The following is a 21075-nucleotide window of genomic DNA, read 5'->3' as shown; positions in this document are numbered from 1 at the left end:
TGAGAGGTGCTGTGCCAGAAGCTTAGGTGCAGGTGTACACACAGGGAGCTGCAGCTGCCTAAAAAGCCACGGATTTACACTTTAGGAGCCCAGAACCATGGGGAGCAAACAGCAGTCTTTGTGCTCTAAAATATTGGCTTGCAAACAATGCTCATCTTCATCTGTGAACTGATGAATTTACCCACTGCTGGGAGCCAGAGGGCTGGAAAGTGCCTTATGATTGCTCTTCCGAAAGGGAGAGCTGAGCCTTGCTCAGTGCTGCAAGGCAGCTTGTCATGCCATGGGACAGAGTGGGCTAGAAGCAGAATAACAGAAGAAATGCCACTGGTGGCCTTTTGCTTCATGCCAGAATGTCTCCATGTTGCAAAGCTGTTTAAACCGTGTGTGAGTCAGAAGCTGTGCGAGAGGGGACATAAACCCAGTAGGGTGAGGTAAGGGGCTGTTCTCCCTCCCTTTAACCATGTAGTCACAAGTAGGCTTGCATTGTGTCAATCTTCTTACTGTATTACTGTGCCTTGGTATAGAATATGAAATTACTGAGTGTTACCACTGCAGGGAGAAAGTGGCTGTGTAACTCTGTGTTTGCACATTCTTCTATTTTTATTTAACTAGTGGTTTTCATGAAGGAGTCTTTGCGAGATGATCCACCTTTGCCAACATTCTTGTGCATCAAACGTGAATCATTCCTATTTAACAGGCGAACCAAAGTACCAGTCAATGTAGGAAGCAAGCAGGAGGGTGAGCACAGCAATCCAGGAAGTCTCACTTGGGGCACAAGATACAGTTAGTCCAAATTGCTGCACCTGGAGAATCTTCATGTAGTTTTGGGTGTCTTTGAACAGTCACAGCCCCAGGCAATGCTCTTGGTGGCAATAACGCACCAAGGACAGCCCATCTTTGTCAGCTCCTGTATCAATTGCAGGATCTAGGCAGGCAGAGAGACAGGTTAATAGGTTTCCTGTTTCTGTGAGCCCTGTTGTGACAGCTGGTCAGCTCTGGCTGCAGGCCTTCACAGCCCTGAATGGCAGGCCATAAATCAGAGCTGGCACTTAAAAGAAGAATTGTAATGAAAGCTGAGAGATTCAAGGAGAATTCTTTTCCTGAGTCCCATCCCATTTTCACACGTGCACGTACAGACCCATGCCCTGTCCCTCAGAAACATTTAACCAGGCTTCACCTCTCTGGGAAGACAGACTGCCTGGTAAATGAGATGTCACAGGCAGACACTGCCCGAGCAGTAAGGGGATTATGTCCCAATTATCTGAAATGACTTGGCACAAGCACAGAAACCATAAATAATATGGAGCACTTTGGATAGTTGGAGGCAGCCTCAGGAGCCCGTGGGAGCTTCCCAGTGCAGAGTACCCAGCAAGGGAACTCCATCTCCTAGGGAGTGCACTGCAGAACAAGTGGGTCATGAAAGCAATCAGCCCAGGGCAGTTTGTTCTGTGTGGCTCCCAGATCACTGCTGGCAGTGGAGGCTGCAAGTGAGTCCTGTCTGGTCTATGTGGAATTGAGTGTGAGATGCTCCAGGCTGACCACCAGAAGCAAGTTAGCATAAGAGGTGTGTGAAATGCCTTTTGCAAAGCACTTCTGGGCTATGAACTTGCAGTGACAACTTCTGGCATAGGACACTTGGCCCAAGATGCAGATGGCTCCCATCTTGCAGTAGATGTTTGCCTACTGCATGCCTTTGCTCTGCATGGAACTAGATGAACTTAAGGTCCTTTCCAACCCTAACTATTCTATGATTCTATGTTTGTTGGTGGATATATTATACTGGTATCATCTAAAAGATGAGCTTTGTTTTCCCACAAATTACATGGAAGTGTTTGACTCTTCTCTGGCATTTGCACTCTGCTTGTGCCTGTTCTTGGAACACAAATGTTATTAACAAGAATAACTTGAAGAATGGGGAGTCCTGCTGCGAAATAACCCTTGATTGCCATGCCCATTGCACAGTCCCCTCAGTGTGTGGCTGTGGAGGCTCTTCTTGCTGTGTCTTACAGGCTTTTGCACTACTAAAACACTTGTTTAATTTATCATTGCTTCCTGTATTGCAGGAGGCAGTGCAGTCCCTCACTGGGGCTGATTCAACAGCCTGACAGGTCTGTCTTTAACAGCTCTGCCCCCCAAAATGCTGCTTCTCATGCTGAATGGCTTTCAGTATGAGGAGGAATGGTGACACAGGAGAGGAGGAAAGTGAGAGAACATGCAGGTGACTGTCAAGGCTGTCAGCAGATAGGATATCAGTCTGTAGACTTCCAGATCCAGTTAAACTGAAAGTTTTCAACTTTTGAGCTCCTCACCTGTCTGAAGACTGTACTGGGGGGGAATATTACAGTGATACAGAAATAAAAACCTAACAGTCTTTGAAGACTTTCTTAAAGGCAAATATGGTTCAAAGCAAAAAAACATTTTGGTCCATCTGTGTCCCATTACTAAGCTGGGGCTCTCATCTATTTTCATTAGGCAGGGCCTGAGCATGTGGGTGTGGACAGAGGCCCAGGCAGCTGCCCTGGACACCCGGCTAAAAAGCACCATATGGAAAAGCCTAATGTATATTAACAGGCATCAGAGAGCAAAATTGAAAGAATAATGGCCCATCCACATGTGGTAGCCTCAGTGAGACAAACTCTCAGCACCAATCTGTCAGCTGCAATTTTGGGTCATTACAGTGCTGCTAAGCAGAGGCTAACAGACAACTTGGACTCATCTGACTTCAGCAAGAAGAATTCCTCCAGCCATGCCAGCGCTCTGGCTCAGCTTCCTCTTTGCTAACATGCATCAAACCAAATATCTTCCTTTCCTCAGAGATTCTTCCTACCCAGCCTCAGGGGATCCCAGCCAAACATTTAAATTGCATTCAATAAGCTTTTAATTTGCTGGCTGCTTGGTGGCTCTGTGTTTCTCTTGCCTCTTCAGATAAACACATGCTCTAACAAGACAGTTTCCCTTTTGCCTGCCCCACAGAGGAGTACCTGAAATACTTTCATTTTGACCTGACAGAATATTGTCTTTTAGTTTTCATTGTTAGCCAAGGAGGCACAGAGCTTGGCTCAAACCATTACAGGTTGCCCAAAGAAGTGGTAAATGCCCCATCCCTGGCAGTGTCCAAGGCCAGGTTGGACAGAGCCTTGGGTGACATGGTCTAGTGTGAAGTGTCCCTGCCCATGGCAGGGGGTTGGAACTGGATGATCTTAAGGTTCTTTCCAACCCAAACCATTCTGTGATTCTATGATTCTAAGTACTGTGTGCTGTGAGTGCCTTGGCATTCAGGTTGGAATCCAGCTTAGGTCCAATACCCTTGTACCAACTTAACTCTGCATATAGCCAAATTATCTTGCTTGCCTTTCCAGTGCATTGCTGGAGCAAAGTAAGCTCTTGCAACTGTTTGGTTGCAAGTGGAAGTCACTAGCAGGTATTAGGGCTGAGGCTATTTTATTGACTCTGTGCCTGATTTTAAATTAGAGGGCTATAGCCTTCCTTCACTTGCCAGCAGGCCCAGTGCTCCCAGGGTACATCAAGTTTCTAATGGGCTTTTCCTCCATGCATCTTTGAAATTCAACAAGTGGCTGGCCTGCTGTTAGAAGGTAAAACCAAATGGCAATGTGTCCTGCAGCTGTGAAGAAGTCACATATGTGATCATTTGTGCTCAGCAGCCAGGTAACCTCTTAATCTAGGAGTACTTGAGTACCAACACCTGAACACTTGTGTTTGTACAGCCAGGTTACAGCTGTGCCTAGCTCTGAAGTGCAGGTATTTCTGAGACAGAATCCAAGTGCTGTGTTGGCATGAGCTCCTTTGTAATGCTTCTGTTTAATTGTGTTTTGTTGAAAACTGTGTTTAAAAGCTGTTACTTTGTTTTTGCAGATTCCCTCTATTGTTCAGGATTTAGTCATGACTCCCACAGAAACTTCAGTGTGTGGATTTCACTGTGATGAAAAGCTAGGAGAGGGAGGCCCAGGTAAGTGTCCCACTCATTTAAAAGACGAAGTTAAATTTCCCTATGAAACAACAGCAATCTCACCTCAAATCCAAGTGTTTGATATTGCCCAAAACAAAAGCACACAGATCAAAGAATGTTTTGCTGGTTGTTCCTTTGTGTAGATTTATGTGAGAGTAGCAAAAACAAGCAAAGAGGCTGAGGAGTACAATGCCTGTGCAGCACAAAACTCTTGCCCTGCATTTTCATGAGCTTGTTTAGGTTTTGCTATCTTGTTTGTTTTCCCTAGGGCAAGAAACAACAGCTTCAGAGTGGAATTCTGGCAAAAATGAGCTTAGACCTAGACTGAAAGACACTGTTCAGGCTGAATACTTCCAGTTCTTTTGGGCAGAAACACATTTGACATTCCTACTTTAAAAATGAGATAGATAAGGCCAGCCTTTGTAAGAGGCAGTGTGTCTAGAAGGTACCTAGTATCTAGAAGGTATCCCTAGTTTCTTCTCTAAAGAGAGAATACTCAAGGATCCCAGACTTCTTTGAAGGGGTATTGATTTGAAATAGTTGGGAAAGGCATGTTATTCCACTGGTTAGCACAGCTGGTTGCTTGTAGGTTTGTTTTATTTCCTGGAGTGCTGTGGGCATTTTAATAGATGGTTCTGATTGATGCGAATGTTGGCTCTGACATGGCCTTCAATCTGTTTTCTCCAAGGCAGGAATGAAGTCGTGTGTATTCAATGAGGGATTTAGCCAGAGGGAAGATTTGTCCATTTCAATGTATCATACTAACTCTTTAATGCCTGAGCAGTAGCTCTTGCTTTAGAGTGCTTTGGGCTGGCTTTATTGTGCCAGATTAGTGGGGGTAATAGCCTCTTTGTTAGAGAAAAATGAGGTTATGGACAACTGCAGAGGAAGAGAAATGGTGAAAAATGTTTTGAGTTGAACAGGGTGAGAAGAAAATGCATTTGGATATATATATATGGACAAAGAGCCTGTTGCAAGTGGCTTTAATGAATTTGCCAATCCTAATGCTGTTGAAACCTATTCTTCAGCATGTTTCTCGGCTTCTCCCCCTTCCTGAGGGAGAACAAGCTCAGGAATTTATTGTCTTCTCCAGTCTCAGCAAGTTATACATTTGGGAGTTGAATAATTCTTCGCAGAGTTAATGACTGCATGTAGAGAGAGGAAGAGCAGTCATAAAAGAGTAAGAAAGAAGGCAGATTGAAATAGAGGGAAGCAGCCAGGCTCTGACTTCCAAAGGCAGACCTTGTGCACTCAGCTGACAGCATCTTTTCTGATGTTGTTTTGGTGTGGAAGATAAAAGCCTGGATTCCCCTTCTTTGCAAAACAGGGCTTCATCCCAAACTTAGTGATGGTCACTGTCTGCAGATAGGAGATGGTTTAAGCTTTGTGTAAGAAAGGATGTAACAGTGGAGGGCTATATGGGAACTAGCAGGAGATATATATGGTGGATATGGTACTCCTGCCAAGCTTGCTTTTCGGTTCTCTCTTGGCAAAGAATGATTTTGGAGAGAGGTTACTGCTCGAGTGGATCCTCTCATTGGAGACTCTGTGCTGGAGGGAATGGCACATGCCAATAGCCTTCTCTAAGCTGGCAAGTGACTTTCCAGGCCTTCCAGTCATTGTGGCAGGTGTGTAACCCCAAACTACTCTCTCTAAATGAGTCTGTCGTTCCTGGGTGCTGTTCTGGGAACTGAAAAGTTTCATGATTACTTCACAGGGCCAAGCTGCTTGCTGGATGAGGCTGTGGTGGTCAGGAGAGGCTTTGGTCAGCTTCACTCTATTCACAGTAGGGAGTTTCAAGATCAGTCCTTGGTTGCTCTTTGTGTCCTCTAATACAGAGGTTTATTGTATTTTCTTGCTTTCCTCTGTTGTCACCCCCAGTCTGCTTTCCCTGCTTTAAGACTTCATGATGGACAAGAGGTATGTTAGATGTGTGTTACTCACCCACCCCCTTTGTTCCTCTTAGCTGTTTGGAGGCAGGCCTACCCAAGGAAAGTGTGTTGGCTGTGCCTGTAACGTGCACAGCATCTTTGCTTGGAGAGAAGACAGCGCTGTATTTCACAGCTTTGGCTCTAGCTGCATCTCAGTTGTAACAAAATTCTCTTCCCAGCACAAACAGCTGCTCCAGTGAAGTCACAGGCTTGGAGCCAGCCCAGCAGACATGCTGCAGCTACCAAGGATGTGGGTGGGAGTGAGACGGTAGCTGTGTGAGCTAGTTCCATTTTTCAGAGCTAGGCTAATGGCACTGGGGAGACAGGCAAAGGGGAAAGAGATTCTGACCTACACAATCCTTATGCTGTCCTCCCATGGCAGAGTGGGAATTTTTCCAGGAGAAGGCAGAGTAACATGACCAGCATCTTGTGTGCTGTCATATTCTATTCCCAAGGGGGTGAGTGTGTACAGTGCAGGGGTTTGTCCTGGAATTTGTGTCATCATGTGCATACACATACGTGTGCATCCATGCTGTGATTGGAATGGGCTGGCATACGTGAAAATGATGTACTGTTAGGTTCTGCAGCTGTGTAGTTGAACAGAAGTTACACAGGAACTTAAACATCAGCATTTTGAGTGTGTATTCTTACATAGGATGCAAACTGTGTGTGCACGGTTTCTAACATACACATGTGCACAAGCACACGTATTCAGAGACATGCTTTGAACTCAAAGCTTTGTGGCTCTCCTGGAGAGTTCATGTTTCCCAGCCTGAGACCAGACCCAAGCAGGTGATGGTTAACCTTGTTTTTGAGAGGTCTCTTCATGCCAGAGGAGCAAAACAGTATGAAGAATATAAAACAATGAAGTAGCAGTAGACACCATGGGAAGGAGTAAAGCATGCCCTCACTGAAGGAAGCATTTTGCCCCATTGCATGAGCTTTCTCTCCCTGCTATTTCCCCCCTGGCAAGATGATTTTTTTCCCTGTTTCACAGCAGCCAAGCTCTTCCCTGCTCCACTCCATGCTCTGCTTGCTCCGTCTGTGTGCTTGTCTTTCAATGTCAGTCATGCTGTTTGATTTGTAATGAGGAAACAGAAGTCTTCCTCTGCTGCATTTGCTTCCCCCCCTCCCCAGTCCTCTGAACCCCTCAATGCAGGAGGATTGGATTTAGCCACGGAACAGCAAGCATCCGAGCAATCTCTTAGGGCTCTGCAGAGGCAGCTGGCATTTGAGAAATAAGGGGCAATGGGGAGCAGTGTCTTCAGGGATCACAGCAAGCAGCTATTAACGCTTATTTGCTCTCCTGGTTTGTGACGCAGGGTTAGCCACTGCTGTCTTACATGACTGCACTGTCTCATCTTGGAAGCCAGGAAGACCTATGCGTGCTTCTCCCCCGCTCATTAACTAGCCTCTTGCTTTGGCAATGTACCTGTGTTTTGGATCTGGAGGCACGTTCAGATGCTCACTGTCCTGTTTATTACACCTGCAACATCTGGTCCTGATTGAAAAGCATTGCAGTGCTTTTCATGGAATTGCTGTCAGAACACAGGAGCTGCTTTTCAAAGGCCCAGAGCTGGTTTTCTCCCCTGGCACGAGGTGATTTTCTGAGGCAGTGTGTGGTTTTGCATGGTCCATTTGAGAATAGAGCTGTCTGGGACTTTTGTGATGAAGTGGATGTGGGGCTGTATTGACATCATTTTTACAGGATCTCAGAGTTTGTCACAGCTGAAACTCTTTCTGTTGGAACAGAGCTTTAGCAGGATTTACCTCAGGTAACATTTTTGCAGTTTCAAAACTTGGGATCTGAGGGAAATGTGAGCTGTAGAGCTGCCCCAGGACTTAGCCTGGTTCTCACACATGGAGGCTTTCACTGCGCAGCTGGTTTCCAGCATTCTCATCTTATCAGTTGGTTGCTGCTGCTGGTTTTGCAGGGAAAGTGGAGATCATGTCTCTGGCTCTCAGTGGTACCAGCCTGAGGAGCTATGTTGGCTGAACAGCTCTGCTCTTGCTGAGCTTGGCTTAGCTCTCTGTACTTGCTGTTGCACAGGAGGGATTTCAAATGGTTCCTTGACAGACATCAGTGTTGAGTAGTAAAAGTATGTTTTGAGGGACTGTGTGGGGTCTGAGGGAGAGTATGGTCTCATATGAGTTCTCTCCAGTATCTCTCTGTCATTCCATATTCCTTCATCCCATTGAAATTTTCTTTCTTCCAAGGGGAAGTCCTTTCTCTGAACCTTGGCTTTCACATATGCTGGTGTTTCTCTTGAAAATGATGGCTTGCCTTTGTGCTAGCTCAGCCCTCAAGCATGGGAGCAGACAGAGAAGAAGACAGCAGGGCAGACTTCTCAAGAGGCATCTGCCATTCCAGATGCCACCCAAGCTTCCTAAAGTAGATCAATAACTCGACAAGTTACAGAGCACTGGGAACTGCAGTGACATGGATGAAGTCCACTCAACTTTCAGGCTGGCTTAGTCCTGTGGATCAAAAGGGAAATTCTGGGCAAAAGGAGCATCTGTAGGGCCTGAGGTTGGCTGTCACCATATGCTCAAGATACTGCTGCACCTGGCTAGCTGATGCCCAGCAGCCTTTTGGAGGCAGGAGGTTTGTGGGCAGTGAAACAGGGACACCATTTTTGGTGTTGTTCACATCAGGTGCAGAGGACTAAAATCACAGCAGTCTGGTCTGTCCACAGACCGTGCCAGTGGAAAGTCAGTGTGTTCACCCAACGTTCAGCCTCTCAGGATTACAATTTATTAAGCCAGCTTTCTTATTTCAGTGCTGGGCAGCAACCGTCAGCCTCAGGGGCCTCATCACATGCTGGGGTTGTGAGCAACTTTGCAGCCCTAGGAGCAGAATTGACTCTCCATGCTTCTGCTACTGAGCAGAGCGGGAAGCCTCCTGTGGAATGCTTCTGGAAGTGTTTATGTCTGTGGGAATCAGGCACCAGCTCAGTGAGGCACAGATTATTTGCAGAATACTCTTTTTCTTCCCTTATTTCCGGCCAGTATAAAGTCCACATCTTGCACGTGTTGATAGGATCATTTTAGCAGCTGGTGGGCCATGGGAAGAGCTAAGTCCCCTCTGGGTTCTTGTCTGTTAACCGTGCTTGCAATGCAGTTAGTTATTGCTGCTACTAGTTTCTCCTTCACTTTTATTAAATAGTGTTTTCTGTTTGCAGTCTGCTAAATGGTTTGTTGGCTTTAGTTTTGTTGATGTAATAACTCCTGCTTTCCTGCCAGCACCAACTTCATTGCCTGAGGTAATGGTTTTTGGCTGTTCAAACTTGAGTATCAGAAGGTGTCCATTTAATTACAGAGTATCTCAGTATAAATTTCCTGCCAGTCCCTGTCCAGTTCAATCGTCTGTTCCCTGCTGCAAATCAGTTTTCCTGCTCTCTGTCCATTTTTCTCAGGGAATAAGTGGGACCTAGTGTTGGCATTAACATATCTGGCTTTTCACCCTCTATAAATAAGTTTAGACCTATGTCTGTATGTGCTGGAATAGGGTTTTTGTGGGAAACCTAAATGCTGTTTTGGAAAGAAGCCATCTGCAAGGAGTTGAATTAATAAAGCTTTATGTCCTATAGCATTGGCTCTCCAGGTTGAATTCTCTGGGGTCTTGTAGTGGTGTGAAATACCTGTGTGGATCTGCAAATGTTTAAAAGAAATCAGAGTTCATTTTTCCTTTTTTTTTACCTTTTCATAAGAGAATCCCCAGTAATAGGGATTCATGGTGTTTCAGGATGGGTGAGATAAAAAGCAAACCCTACCTATAAACAAGGCACGGAGCAGGGCCAAGCTTGTACTGGAGTAAAATGTGCAGTCGAGGATGGGAAGACTTTGGCATCTCTTAAACTGGTGCCCATGTGCACTGTAGTGTTGTGTCACTTGAGTGTCCCGTTACCCAGGCCCATCTGAGCATACTCTCACTATTCTGAAATCCTGTCATGTGCACCATTATTTTGTTTGCAACACTTTCCTGCTCTGACAAGGGAAGAAACTACTTCCAGCAGCATACTGTTTGCATTAACAGTAATTGCAGATCAGTTAGTTAGAGGGAAAGAGCATTGCCCAGCTCTCCTCACTCCCCCATAAAGACACTGGAGCCACTCTCTACCTCCTCCCACTCCCTGCTTTCCCTCAGACCTTCCATACTATGGCTCGGTCCAAGAGCCTGCAGCATTCCTAATCCATCCCCTCCATCTCTGTCTGCCTCTCCCTGTCACTGACTGAGGCCTCATGCGCTGAGCACAAGCCTGGTTTTTAGTGATTGCTGTTCCCAGAACTCAGCAGGCTGAAGGGGGTGGGAGATAAACATCAGAGTTCAACATCCAGACAAACACAGCAGAGCTCACACAATAAATACATCCGCCCCCAAATGCAAATACATCAAGAGAGATTCCTTCCCTGGGGCTCAGAGCAGGCTCAGGCAGGAGAGCAGCATGATGAGGTGAGTGTAGTCACAGGGACCTCCCCAGCTCCTCCAGCCACTTGGCTCTGTGCAAGCCTTGGGAGGCACGAGTGTGATTCTCCTCTTGTTTAGCAGCTCCTATAGTATCACTTCACTGATACCTCCTGATTTCTTCTCTTATTAAATTAGAAGGGTGTTCAACATGAAGATTTCGGTTAGCACCAAGATACCTGATCGGTATTGAGACTGGCAGCTTGGATGTGTGGCTTTTGGTGTATGACGTGAGTTGATGCTCACTCTTTCTCTGTTCATCTCTGTTCCTTTGACACAGGTTGGTTGTCTTGCTAGCTGTGCTTTACAGTGGAGTAAGCAGCAGCATTGTGCTGCAGAAGATGTATGGGAGGATCACATCTCCCAACTTCCCAAATGTCTACCCAAATCACAAGGAGAGAATCTGGAATATTACTGTTCCCAAGGGATATTCTGTCCGCATTTACTTCACCCATTTCAATCTGGAGCTGTCCTACCTGTGTGAATACGATTATGTGAAGGTATGCATAGGGCAGGGTGATGTGTAGCAAGCCAAGTTGTTAAAAACTCTGTATATGTGATTTGGGGCACATGCAGGACCAACATAACTGATGTAAGCACTTGATTCTAGACAGCTAGTAAAGTTTAGGTTCAGCTGATGTATAAATGATGTGTTTATTGAGGCCCATGGGACTAGGAAGTAGAACTGGTTGTCATGTTGAAATGTCTGAAACTTGAGTAGTTTGTGCTCAGAGAATTCTGATGTTCCCTTCTCATGAAGCAAAAGACTTGAAATCTTGCCCAAAACAACATTTGAGCTTCATTTTGCTGAAGTTACAGTGTGTGTTTTAAATTAACAAGTAGTGCTTTACACAGAGGATAATGGGAGACTGTAAAAGTGGAAGTGATAGTCTAAACAAGATACTGTCAGCTTGCCTAAATGCGCACTTGCCACACTTGCTGTGGTGTGTTTGCTAGCTAATGTGAGAAACAACCCCAGGAAAAGAAGCAAAGATACTTCCTTTGGGAAGTGGTTGAGAGATCAGTGGTATCCCTGAAAGGTTTGTACTCCATCTGCTGGCATGTGCTCTAGTCCAGGCAGCCCTGGTGCTGACTTAAGGCCATGCTACCTCTCTCCTTCTTCTGGTATTTGCATGGGCATGATAACATGTTACAGAGGGAGATGTTGCACAGGAGTATGCAAAACCAGGATCTGATTGTCCCTCAGAGTGCCAAATCAACACCAGCGTTATAAACAAAGCATGGTGCTGATAGCCCAGGCTGCATCACAGGTTTATGTGGGCCTCTGAAAGGGAAAAGGGAGACAAAATTACAGGCTTAAATCCTAGGGGAAATCTTCTCTTAACTGTCCCTGGATCTGGACCCACTGCTAGAAGCACCTTTAGAGATCATCCAGGCCTCCTTCCTCACACAATTTCCAAGCCATGGCAGCAGGTTGGGAAGAGCAAAGCTCTGTGCTCATCTGGTAGATTTGTCTACCCATTTTGCAGCTGAGCTCTGGTGGGAGGACCTTGGCCACGCTGTGTGGAAAGGATAGCACAGACACTGAGGAGGCTCCGGGCAACAAGACCTACAACTCCATTGACAACAACCTCATGGTAGTGTTTCGGTCTGATTACTCCAATGAGAAACCATTCACAGGCTTTGAGGCCTTTTATGCTGCTGAAGGTAAGAGACCAGCCCCTAATGCAGGTGCAAGAGACATGGGTATGGTGGGGTTAGTGCTTCCCTGGGTTCTCACAGAATGTGGCTGCGGGTGTGAGGTGGGAGAAGGCAGCAGATGCAAAAGGGCACAGCAACCAAAGGCAGACAAGCTAACTTCACAGAACAGTGGCTCAGAGCAAGACAGTGTGGTTGAAGGGTGCTGTTTGCCTAATTGTGTGCTTCACCCATTAGATATCGATGAGTGCCAAAGAGTGTTTGATGGTGAACCCCTCTGCAATCATCACTGTCACAACTACGTGGGGGGCTACTATTGCAGCTGTCGGATTGGCTACACACTGCATGAAAACAAGAGGACGTGCACAGGTGAGCTCTTCCTACATCAGGAGGTGCTTCCCTGTCTACACCATCCACTTACATCCAGTCCTGACTCAGACCCACTGATGCATTGAGATGAAAGCTGTGGGGTTTTGTTGTTGGTTTTGGTATTCCGTATGCACCTGGTGCAGGGGGGGTTAGTCAGGGCTGTGAGCAGAGGCCCTGGTTTGCAGAGTGCCTGCGGGCTGATTGCTGCTGTTAGGGGCAGCAGTAATGTGTCGCCTGGCAGTTGGTTTTGGTTGCTTCATAGGCAGCATCCACCTGTGTTCAGCTTTAGACAGATTAAATGCAGAAGCAAGAAACTTGTCCTACGCTTCTCACCACTTCCAGTCTCTGTGCCTGCCAGCTTTGCAAAACTGAGTGTATCTTGCTCCCTGAGTACTGAGATACTGAGTATTCTGGACCTGGGTTAGTGGGTGTGTTGGAAAAACTAACAATCAAGTTGTGAAGTCTAATGGAGAAGTAGTTTCCTTATTGTCCCTAGAAGGACACAGGCCAAGAAGCAGCACAGTCCACAGATCACTGACACCAGTGATCCACTCGTTAAATGGGAGGGAAGGCCAGGCATAGATCTCTTGTTCAGAAGGGTACACAGTGTGCGGTTTGCCTGGCTGACTCTTGCCTGGCTCTGCTGCTCAGGCCACAGGCAGGGAAAGCACGTGTGTGGTCAGGCACTGAAGTGATGCCTGGAGCAATGCAGTGATCAGCACCTCGGGATTCACTTTGCTGTGAAATGGGGCCTACACATGGTGTCAGATTCATCCTTTGTGTGTGTGGCTTTGCCCACCTGGAGCTGAATCCTGGCTGGAAAGAACCAGCACACATACTGGTCACTAAATATTGGCATAGATGGGAAGATACTTTCTTTGAGCTCCCCAGTGCTGAAATCCAGAATGAGATCTAATTTCCAGTGCTTAAGGCTGCCTGGGCATTTACCTTCCCAACTATTACAACCTTGTTTCAGACACGGTTGCCTGGGTCTGATTCAGAATTCAGACTCCTCATATCTCCAGTGTATTGGAACATCCCTATTCATTCAACTTCCCCTTCCTAAAGTGATAGCTTTTAGCACAAGTGTATGGATTTACTTCCACTGTAAAGCATGTGCCTGGTCTTAATGTGAAGGTGCAAAATGAAGAGCTGTGAACTAGCAGGCTGGAGCTCTGTGTTGCCCATTCATGTGTGCACACTTAGGCACCATCCTTGCACGCTAGCAGAGGGAGCTTAGCAGCAGTATCCTGATGGGTGGAGATGTACACACTGGGAATTACTGTGGTGCAGCTGATGTGCCAGAACCTGTTCACACTGCAGAGGTCTTTAGGTACAAGCCACTGAGCTGGGCTGCAAAGCAAAGGTCTCTGTGGATCGCTTTCATGAGGGCAGACGCTGTCCCTTTGATTGCTGGGCTCCTGTCTGAGCAGGCTGATATTGACAGGCTCTTTCTTTCTCCTTTATTTTCCAGCATGAGATAATTAAAGCTTCTCCTCGCTTAGGCAGAGATGGAGACAGATGTGCTGGGAAGAGCTGGTTTGCCCTCCTTCCTGACCCACCTGTTGCAGTCTGCCCAAGGGCTGCAGGCTTCTCTTGCTTGGTGACTTGTATATCTTGGTTCCTTGCCTTTCAGACCTGCCTCCTGCAGACAATAAAGAGGCTGTTCCTTGTTGAAAGCTGATGGCAGCCTCTGGGACATTCATTTTCTTGCATTTCCCGTGTGTCACTAGGGAAAAAACAAATGTAGATAAGGCAGAAACTGATAAGAGAGAAGCCATTGTGAAAGTCTCTGGAGCATCACAGCTACCTGAAAACTCTTGAATTTCTCATCCAGCTCTTGTTGCTTGACCTTCTGTAACAAGACCAGAACTACACACGTGTTCCTTTTAGATTTGCTGTTGTGTGCATCCAGACTTGAAAATTGAAACTATTTCTATTCAGAGCCCATTCATTCTCTGGAGAGGTTTGAATTTGTGGTTTGTTTTGATCCAAATATTGTGACTCTGACTGTATCTCCTATTGGGAACCTGAAATGTGTTCTGGTGAGCAAAGCCTCGGACTTCAGGCATTCGGTAAAGTAATATGAATGTCACCAGAGCTTGGGTGTCTTGCCTTCATTCAAGGCAGCAGTGCCCTTCACACAGTAGGTGCAACACAAGGTATGTTCTTCAGCACATTTGTAGCATTCATTGATACGTCTCAGTCCCTCACAGTGCCTCTCACTTTGTCACATTAATACCATTTGTTGTCCTTTTAGACTGTACTCTTTTTGGACAGGGACTGTCTTCTTAAACATGTTGGAGTAATGCAGGTGAACTGCTGAAGATAAACCAATGCTTTGTTTAAAAAGCTTCAGGGATGAAGGTGCATCAGCCCAGCAGCATTTCCTCACTTCCGCAGTTCAGGAGGTGTTGCTTTGAATGATAGCTCATGAGGCTCAGTTTCCCCAACCCCATCTCCTCTTTAGTCCTAAAGGTGGTAGGAGCCCTTTTCCAGGGGAACATGGAAGGGGATGGAGTCTTTTCGATGAGACACCTGACACATTGCAGGTCACTGCATTTGCAGACTTACATTGTTACCCTGAGCAAGTCACTTGATACCTGCTTTGAACACACATTAGCAACATGAAAGGTAACATCACTGCCTTGGCTTACTGGGAAGGTGCTCAGTGATGGTTGTAGAGAACTGGTCTGGGGTAGCATGGCCATGTAGGCAGTTACCAGGGCTTACTTGTGCTGGTTTTAATCTTGTTCAGCAGCTTCTTCATGGTCACAGTGAATTGTGATCAAAGCAGCTTGAAATCTTGTCATGGCTGGGTGGTACAGTTTATGACCCACCTTGCACTGGAGACCTGAGGCACTGGCAATGGGCTTGCAGGGTTGGAGGGGGTCGTTTTTCAGACTTCAAGCCTCTGGCAAACAGCTCACTGAGATTTTAATAAAAATATGACCTGAGCATAATTGAGCACTCTCTGGGCAGCTCTAAAGCTTGGACTGAGCAGTCAAGGGACAGCATCTCTGCTGGCAGATGTTAAAACCCCATTTGATCCTTTTTGTGCTGGCTGGTTCATGACTTTCTTACTTGCAGGCTTATGGGAAGAAATACTGCCCTGACAAAGGGAACTCCCAGTGGCCACATCCAGGTTACTGGGAGAAAAGTAAGATCCAGTCTAAGCTTTTCATCCTGATGCTGCAAATTCCCTTGGACTAGCAGGGTGCCTTCTGTTGGGTCAGCCAGTTTTGGCTACTCGTGTGAGCACAAGTCAGGAGAGTTTATTGGGGATGACTCACATCTTTCAAACTGCGTTATGAAAACCTCACCTCAAAATCAGGAATGAACATGTAATGAGGAACTGTTGGGCTCTATCTCCTTTAGTCCTTCAAAACAATATGAAGGGCAGTTTTCTGAATGAGGGGGGTAGTAATGGGGCACTGTTCATATATGAATAGCAGCCTGTGGGGATCCCAGCTCTGTGCAGTTCTGGAGTATGCATTGTCAGAATGGATCTGGGCTAAGGATCTCTCAAGTCCAATCTCCTGTCTTTGATGCTGGCCAGCATCTTATGCTTCAATGGATGATACAGTTCAGTAAGTGATTTTAAAAGTATAGCCAGACAGCAGCATAGTTCTGTGTAGTAGTGACTCTGCTGTCTGTGCTGCTTAGCTTAAGCTGAATTTATCGCACTGGGGTATAAAAGTTTGCCTTAAATTCTGTGTGATAGCACATTGCACAGATCAGTTACGTGCTATTCCTTAATCCTGGTTTTGTATCCGATTTGTAGGTTTCAGCCTTTAATTTCATCATGTGCCCCTTTGCCCTTTTGTTACCAGAGAAAGCAAACAGCCTTCAGAAACCACAGTGATTGGTTATATGCAGTGTTCTTCTGTCTCTGCATGCATACATATGTGTGTGTGCATGTATGTGTGTGTTAGCACACAGAGGTCTTTTCTCCAGTATTTCTCTCATGTTTTTATGCTGAGATTTAGTCTAAAACCAGTCCTTTAAACATGCTTTAAGGAAAAAAATATCATCATAGTAAATAGAAGCCACGGTGTCACTGCCTTCTAACTATGAGGTTCTTGTAAGAGAGAATTTAATCTCTCTGAGTGTTCCTTCCTTCCCATGCCCAGGAAAAAATGGTTTTGTGGGTAGTGGGAGAGGATTCTGATGCGGAACTAGCAGAAGATGTGAAATTCTGACTTCCTAATGATTTCAGCAGGGAGTTAGGGGTGTAAAGAGAGTACTCATTATATCATGGCTTGTATGCTTAGGGTAAGGCTTCCCACTGAGCCTTTTTTTCACACCCAAGGATTTCAGGGTTTCTTTCCTATCTCTTCCTATAATTGCCTCCAGACTGCTCCTGTAGGGGCTGTGGAGCTGGGACAGATATTAGCAGCATGAGGAAATTTCAGCTTTTAAGTGAGGGAGCTATTTTGCACTTCCATGGCACTGCTAAAGCTGCACATCTTTATGGGTTTGGGGTGTTCCTTAGCGGATGGACGGAAGCAGTGTAGTGGGACCTTGGCCTGGGGAGAGGCAGTGAGGTCTGTGTCACTGGGAGGGTTTAAATCAGCACCTGCAGCAGCTCAGGAGAGTGTGCTGGAGAACATGCTTCCTTCTTAATACAGCCATCAACTGCTGCTATAGTTTGGGGCACAATCAGTGGAATTACAGAAACGTGCGTGTAGCTGGGGAGAATGAGGTAATAAGAGTTATGGAAAGAATCCACTTGCTGATAATGCTGTACAAGTATAGCATGGAAGGAGATTTGCTTCCCATTGTAGCTCAGCTGATTTCTGCTGGTGCAGGGTGATGCTGTTAGGGTAGTCAGAGGCAGCCAGAAGCTCCAAGTGAATTGGTCAAGCTTCTTTGGACCAAGAGAGGCATTTCAAACAGGGTTTAAAAATGAGGAGAGTGCTGGGTTTTAACAGCATAGGCATTTCTAGGTGTTTTTAGTATCACTTTTACCCTGTGTGTTTGTCAGCTGTGTGTAAAAGCCTCAGAGAATGCATTCAGAGTGGAACACACGGAGGTGCTCAGTCACTGTGGTGATGGGTGGGTTTGTGTCAATAAGAGCAGCTGCTCATAACTTTCTGTGAGGATGGACAGAAAGATGGCTCTGAAATTGCAGCCTGCACTGAAAGAAACCTTTGGTATCACAGAGCATCACTGTTGTGTTGTGGTACTGGTGTTGTGCCATGCAAACCTGAAACACAAAGATTATCTTTTCACCCTTTCCTCCCTATCCTGCTTTCCTTTCCAAGTACATGCTTGTATCCAAATACTGCCTGTAGCAGGAAGCAGGGCTGTTGCATAGGTATAGGGTAGAAGCAGGTTCCATTCTCTGGAGTAAAAGTCTTGGCTAATGAAATCCATGGTCAGTTAAGGGGCAGTAATGTGAATGTCTCATTCACAACTTGGTCCTTTCCCACTGAAATGGCAACCTGAGAGTGTATGGTCTGGTTTAGGTGATAATCTATAATTAATGACTGGATAATGGCATTTTTGTTTGTAATGGTGTGTTTGAGGCTACAATTCAAAGTCAAACGATTTCCCTCTTACAATTCAGTCAGTGTTAGAGAGGTACAAAACTACAAGGGTGTTATCAGCCAGTGCAGCATTCCTCATCAGTTAAAGGATTGCTCCTACAGCTTTTGCAGCACATCATAAAGCCTTTGTTCCCAGCTGATCAAAGCACCACTTCACAGTGATCAGATGCTGTCAACAAGCAGAGATCCTCGGGGCACTTGTGGCTGTTCCTTTTGCTTCTCTTCAGCAGGGAGCATTTGCGGCTCCAATTGTGTTGGCAAGAGGCACAGCTGGTTTTGCTCAGAGAATACAATTACAGTCTAAATGTCTGGCAACAAAGGCATTGAAAAGAAAGAGCTGCATTCAGAGGCTCCTGGAATTGAGGAGCTGATAGCTGTCCCACCACTCTGCACTCTGATACAGCAGACAGGCTGCAAATGGAACACCTCGGAGTGTTCCTGATGAGCTTCCAGCTATCGCGCTTCCTTCTGACCTCCAGCCCTGGGTCTGTGCTAAGTGGTGCTTCCCCGGTGTCTTTCTCTGCAGCACTCGTGAGGCAGGAGTGCTGGATAACGCTGCTGCCCTGCTCCTGCCACCACACAGGGAGACACAGAGAAGGCAGTTTTCTCAACAGTAACAAACGTGCCCTGGTGAAATGTGTGAGAGGAGCTTCATTCCGTAGGTAGGTAGATACATAGCTCTGGAAGCTTCTTGAAAGGGTAGACTAGTGTAGAAAAAGAACCCCTACCTTTACCCAGTGCAGTTGAGCTGAGTTCATTGTTCTGATCACCATTTTCTGTTGCTTTGGGTTTTTTTCCTCTCCCAGCCCACTGCCAGAGTCAGTTTTTACTGACACAATTGGAAAATCACCATTCCCAACTATCCAACACCTTATCCCTGCTCGGCTCCTGCAGCTACAGTGCCCAGGTGGAAGATGGCTTCCTGATCACACTGGGATTCATGGAGACACACCCAGGACTGTTGTGCTCCTGTGATGTCCTTAAGGTAAGGTGAGGTTTATTGCATTGCATCACAGCTTCTGTGAGACAGGCCCAGTTCTTTCACTGCATCTTCTTCAGCCTGGGTTTCACCACGTTAATTTACAGCCTCATCTCCCTCTCTCTCTCCTCATTCATTATTTCTCCTCCTCCCTTCAGTTTTGTTGGGTTTTTTCCATTTCTTTCAACACTTTCCACTTCTGGGAAATTCACCACAACCGAACCCAGGCACACATGGGTGTGATGACTTGGTAATTTCATCACAGCTTGTGCCTGTAGCGTGGATCAGTGATGCCAGGGGAGTCATTTTGCATTCAGTTTCCTTGTCTGTAACATGGACCCAGTGGCTGCTTCCCAGGAATTCCATAGCAGTTAGGATGCTTGGAGAAAAGCCCTGCTGGGAGTGACCCTAGTGAGGATCTCTAACCACCTGCCTGGGCTTTTGAACTCTGCAAGGGCCTTTCTGACTGGTAATCTCAGGAGCACACACTGCATGGAAACTGAAGTACAGGCAGCAGGTGGGAGGGAGACTGTGCTTAGTTCTGAAGCCCAGTCTATTCCCAGAACTTCATTCTGGAAAGGTCAGAATAGCCATCAGATAGTGGTGCTTGAAAAAGGTGGTTTTGTACTTAGTTTTCAGCATTGTTCCTGTTAAACAATGTAGCTACTGGGTAGCTCGATTCTGAAGGGAAGTTTTAAGGTAATCCAGAACTCCAGCTGATCCTGCAGTTGAGCTCAGGTCCAGACATGATTTTACTTTAAGGAACAGTTTTCCCAGTGTGGCAAGAGTGACAAGGTATGTGTTGAGGCACCAGAGAGCCTGGCCCCGTGCAGGTCACTGCTCACCTTCCATGCGAGAGCATCCCAGTCAGGCAGTCACAGTCTTCCTTTCACCCTCGGTGAATGTCGATCTGTATCCATGCAAGTGAGGTGGCATAGGGAAAGCGCAAAGAAAGGGTGGGTTCTCCCTCAGGAGCCTTTAGCAGTAAGGCACCAATTAGCTCCTAAGGGGAATATTGTGTTTTCTGATCCTTGCAGGTTTGCCGTGTCCCAGTCCTGAAGCACCACCCCATGGTCACACCGCACCAGTGCAGTGCGGTACCTTCTGGGTGACAGCTCGGCTCTCTCCTGTGGCATCGGATATGTGCTGCTTGAAGTAGGCGACCCATGGAGCTGCCAGCCCTATGGAACCGAATTCCTCAGGGATTCAACACGTAAGTGCCTTTTCTCATTAGCAGTTTGTGTTGTTCACGTACTGTAATTATGAGGTGTGTTCAGAACACTGCATTTGCTCACAGTAATCCTTCCTTTGGAGAATCCCGTTCCTGTGTGTGCCCGTGTGTGTGTCAGCCCCTACTGATGCTCTTTGAGCACTGCTGCTTAGAGATTTGCTTGTAATTATCTCGGAAGAAAGGAATGATTTTACAAAAGATTTCACAAGATCAGTGTAGTGAGAAATTTTAATGTTCTTTCATTTGTTACTGCATCTCTCCGGGGAAGTTAACACTGGAATACTCGGTCGCTCGGATGGAATGCTGCAGTTTAGGCTTGTTTCTTAGCAATATCCTGCTTCCCAGCAGGCAGTTTTGGAAGATACTCCACTCCATGTATGCTTATGGCATACTCTGAGGATCACAGTTTGGGGATTGTGTTTTAAGAAGGCACAGGCTTTTCTCAGTGATTATTTTATACCCAGTCTGATTTGGTAGTTGCACACATTCACTGTGACACACACACACACACACACACACACACACACACACACACACACACACACACGCACCCCGGCTGCCCTGGGCCCAGCTCTGGGGCAACAACGCAAGAGGGACTTGGAGCTGTTGGAGCGAGTCCAGAAGAGGCTCCAAGGGTTGGAGCAGCTCTGCTCTGGAGCCAGGCTGAGAGAGCTGGGCTGGGGCAGCCTGGAGAAGAGAAGGCTCCTGAAGGGGAGACCTCAGAGCAGCTCCAGTGCCTAAAGGGGCTGCAGGAAAGGAGTAGAGGTGCGACAAGGGCCTGTAGGGACAGGCCAAGGGGAATGGCTTGAACCTGCCCGAGGGGAGACTGAGCTGAGCTCTTAGGCAGAAGCTCTTCCCTGTGAGGGTGCTGAGGCGCTGGCACAGGGTGCCCAGAGAAGCTGTGGCTGCCCCATCCCTGGCA

At 46.6% G+C, this 21075-nt stretch overlaps 1 protein-coding gene across 4 annotated transcripts; it reads left to right on the top strand.

Annotated features, from left to right (window-relative positions):
- The first annotated feature begins 10256 nt into the window (after positions 1–10256).
- Positions 10257–20644, top strand: MASP2 (MBL associated serine protease 2). 4 transcript variants are annotated; one of them, XM_061347978.1, is made up of 5 exons: positions 10257–10351; positions 10644–10863; positions 11854–12031; positions 12260–12391; positions 19960–20644. In XM_061347978.1, the coding sequence occupies exons 1-5, from the start codon at positions 10344–10346 to the stop codon at positions 20079–20081; spliced, it is 660 nt and encodes a 219-aa protein (XP_061203962.1). In that variant the 5' UTR covers positions 10257–10343; the 3' UTR covers positions 20082–20644. The 4 variants fall into 4 exon arrangements, with proteins under 4 accessions (XP_061203962.1, XP_061203961.1, XP_061203964.1 ...); XM_061347977.1 differs by lacking the exon at positions 19960–20644 and adding an exon at positions 18750–19952; XM_061347980.1 differs by lacking the exon at positions 19960–20644 and adding an exon at positions 13866–14075.
- Positions 20645–21075: the final 431 nt, after the last annotated feature.

The sequence above is a fragment of the Neopsephotus bourkii genome, unplaced genomic scaffold (assembly GCF_033783945.1).
Source record: "Neopsephotus bourkii isolate Nb327-2 ecotype Australia unplaced genomic scaffold, CSIRO-AGI_Nbou_v1 NB_333, whole genome shotgun sequence".
Lineage (NCBI taxonomy): Eukaryota > Metazoa > Chordata > Aves > Psittaciformes > Psittacidae > Neopsephotus > Neopsephotus bourkii.
This window is presented reverse-complemented; position numbering and strand designations above follow the sequence as displayed.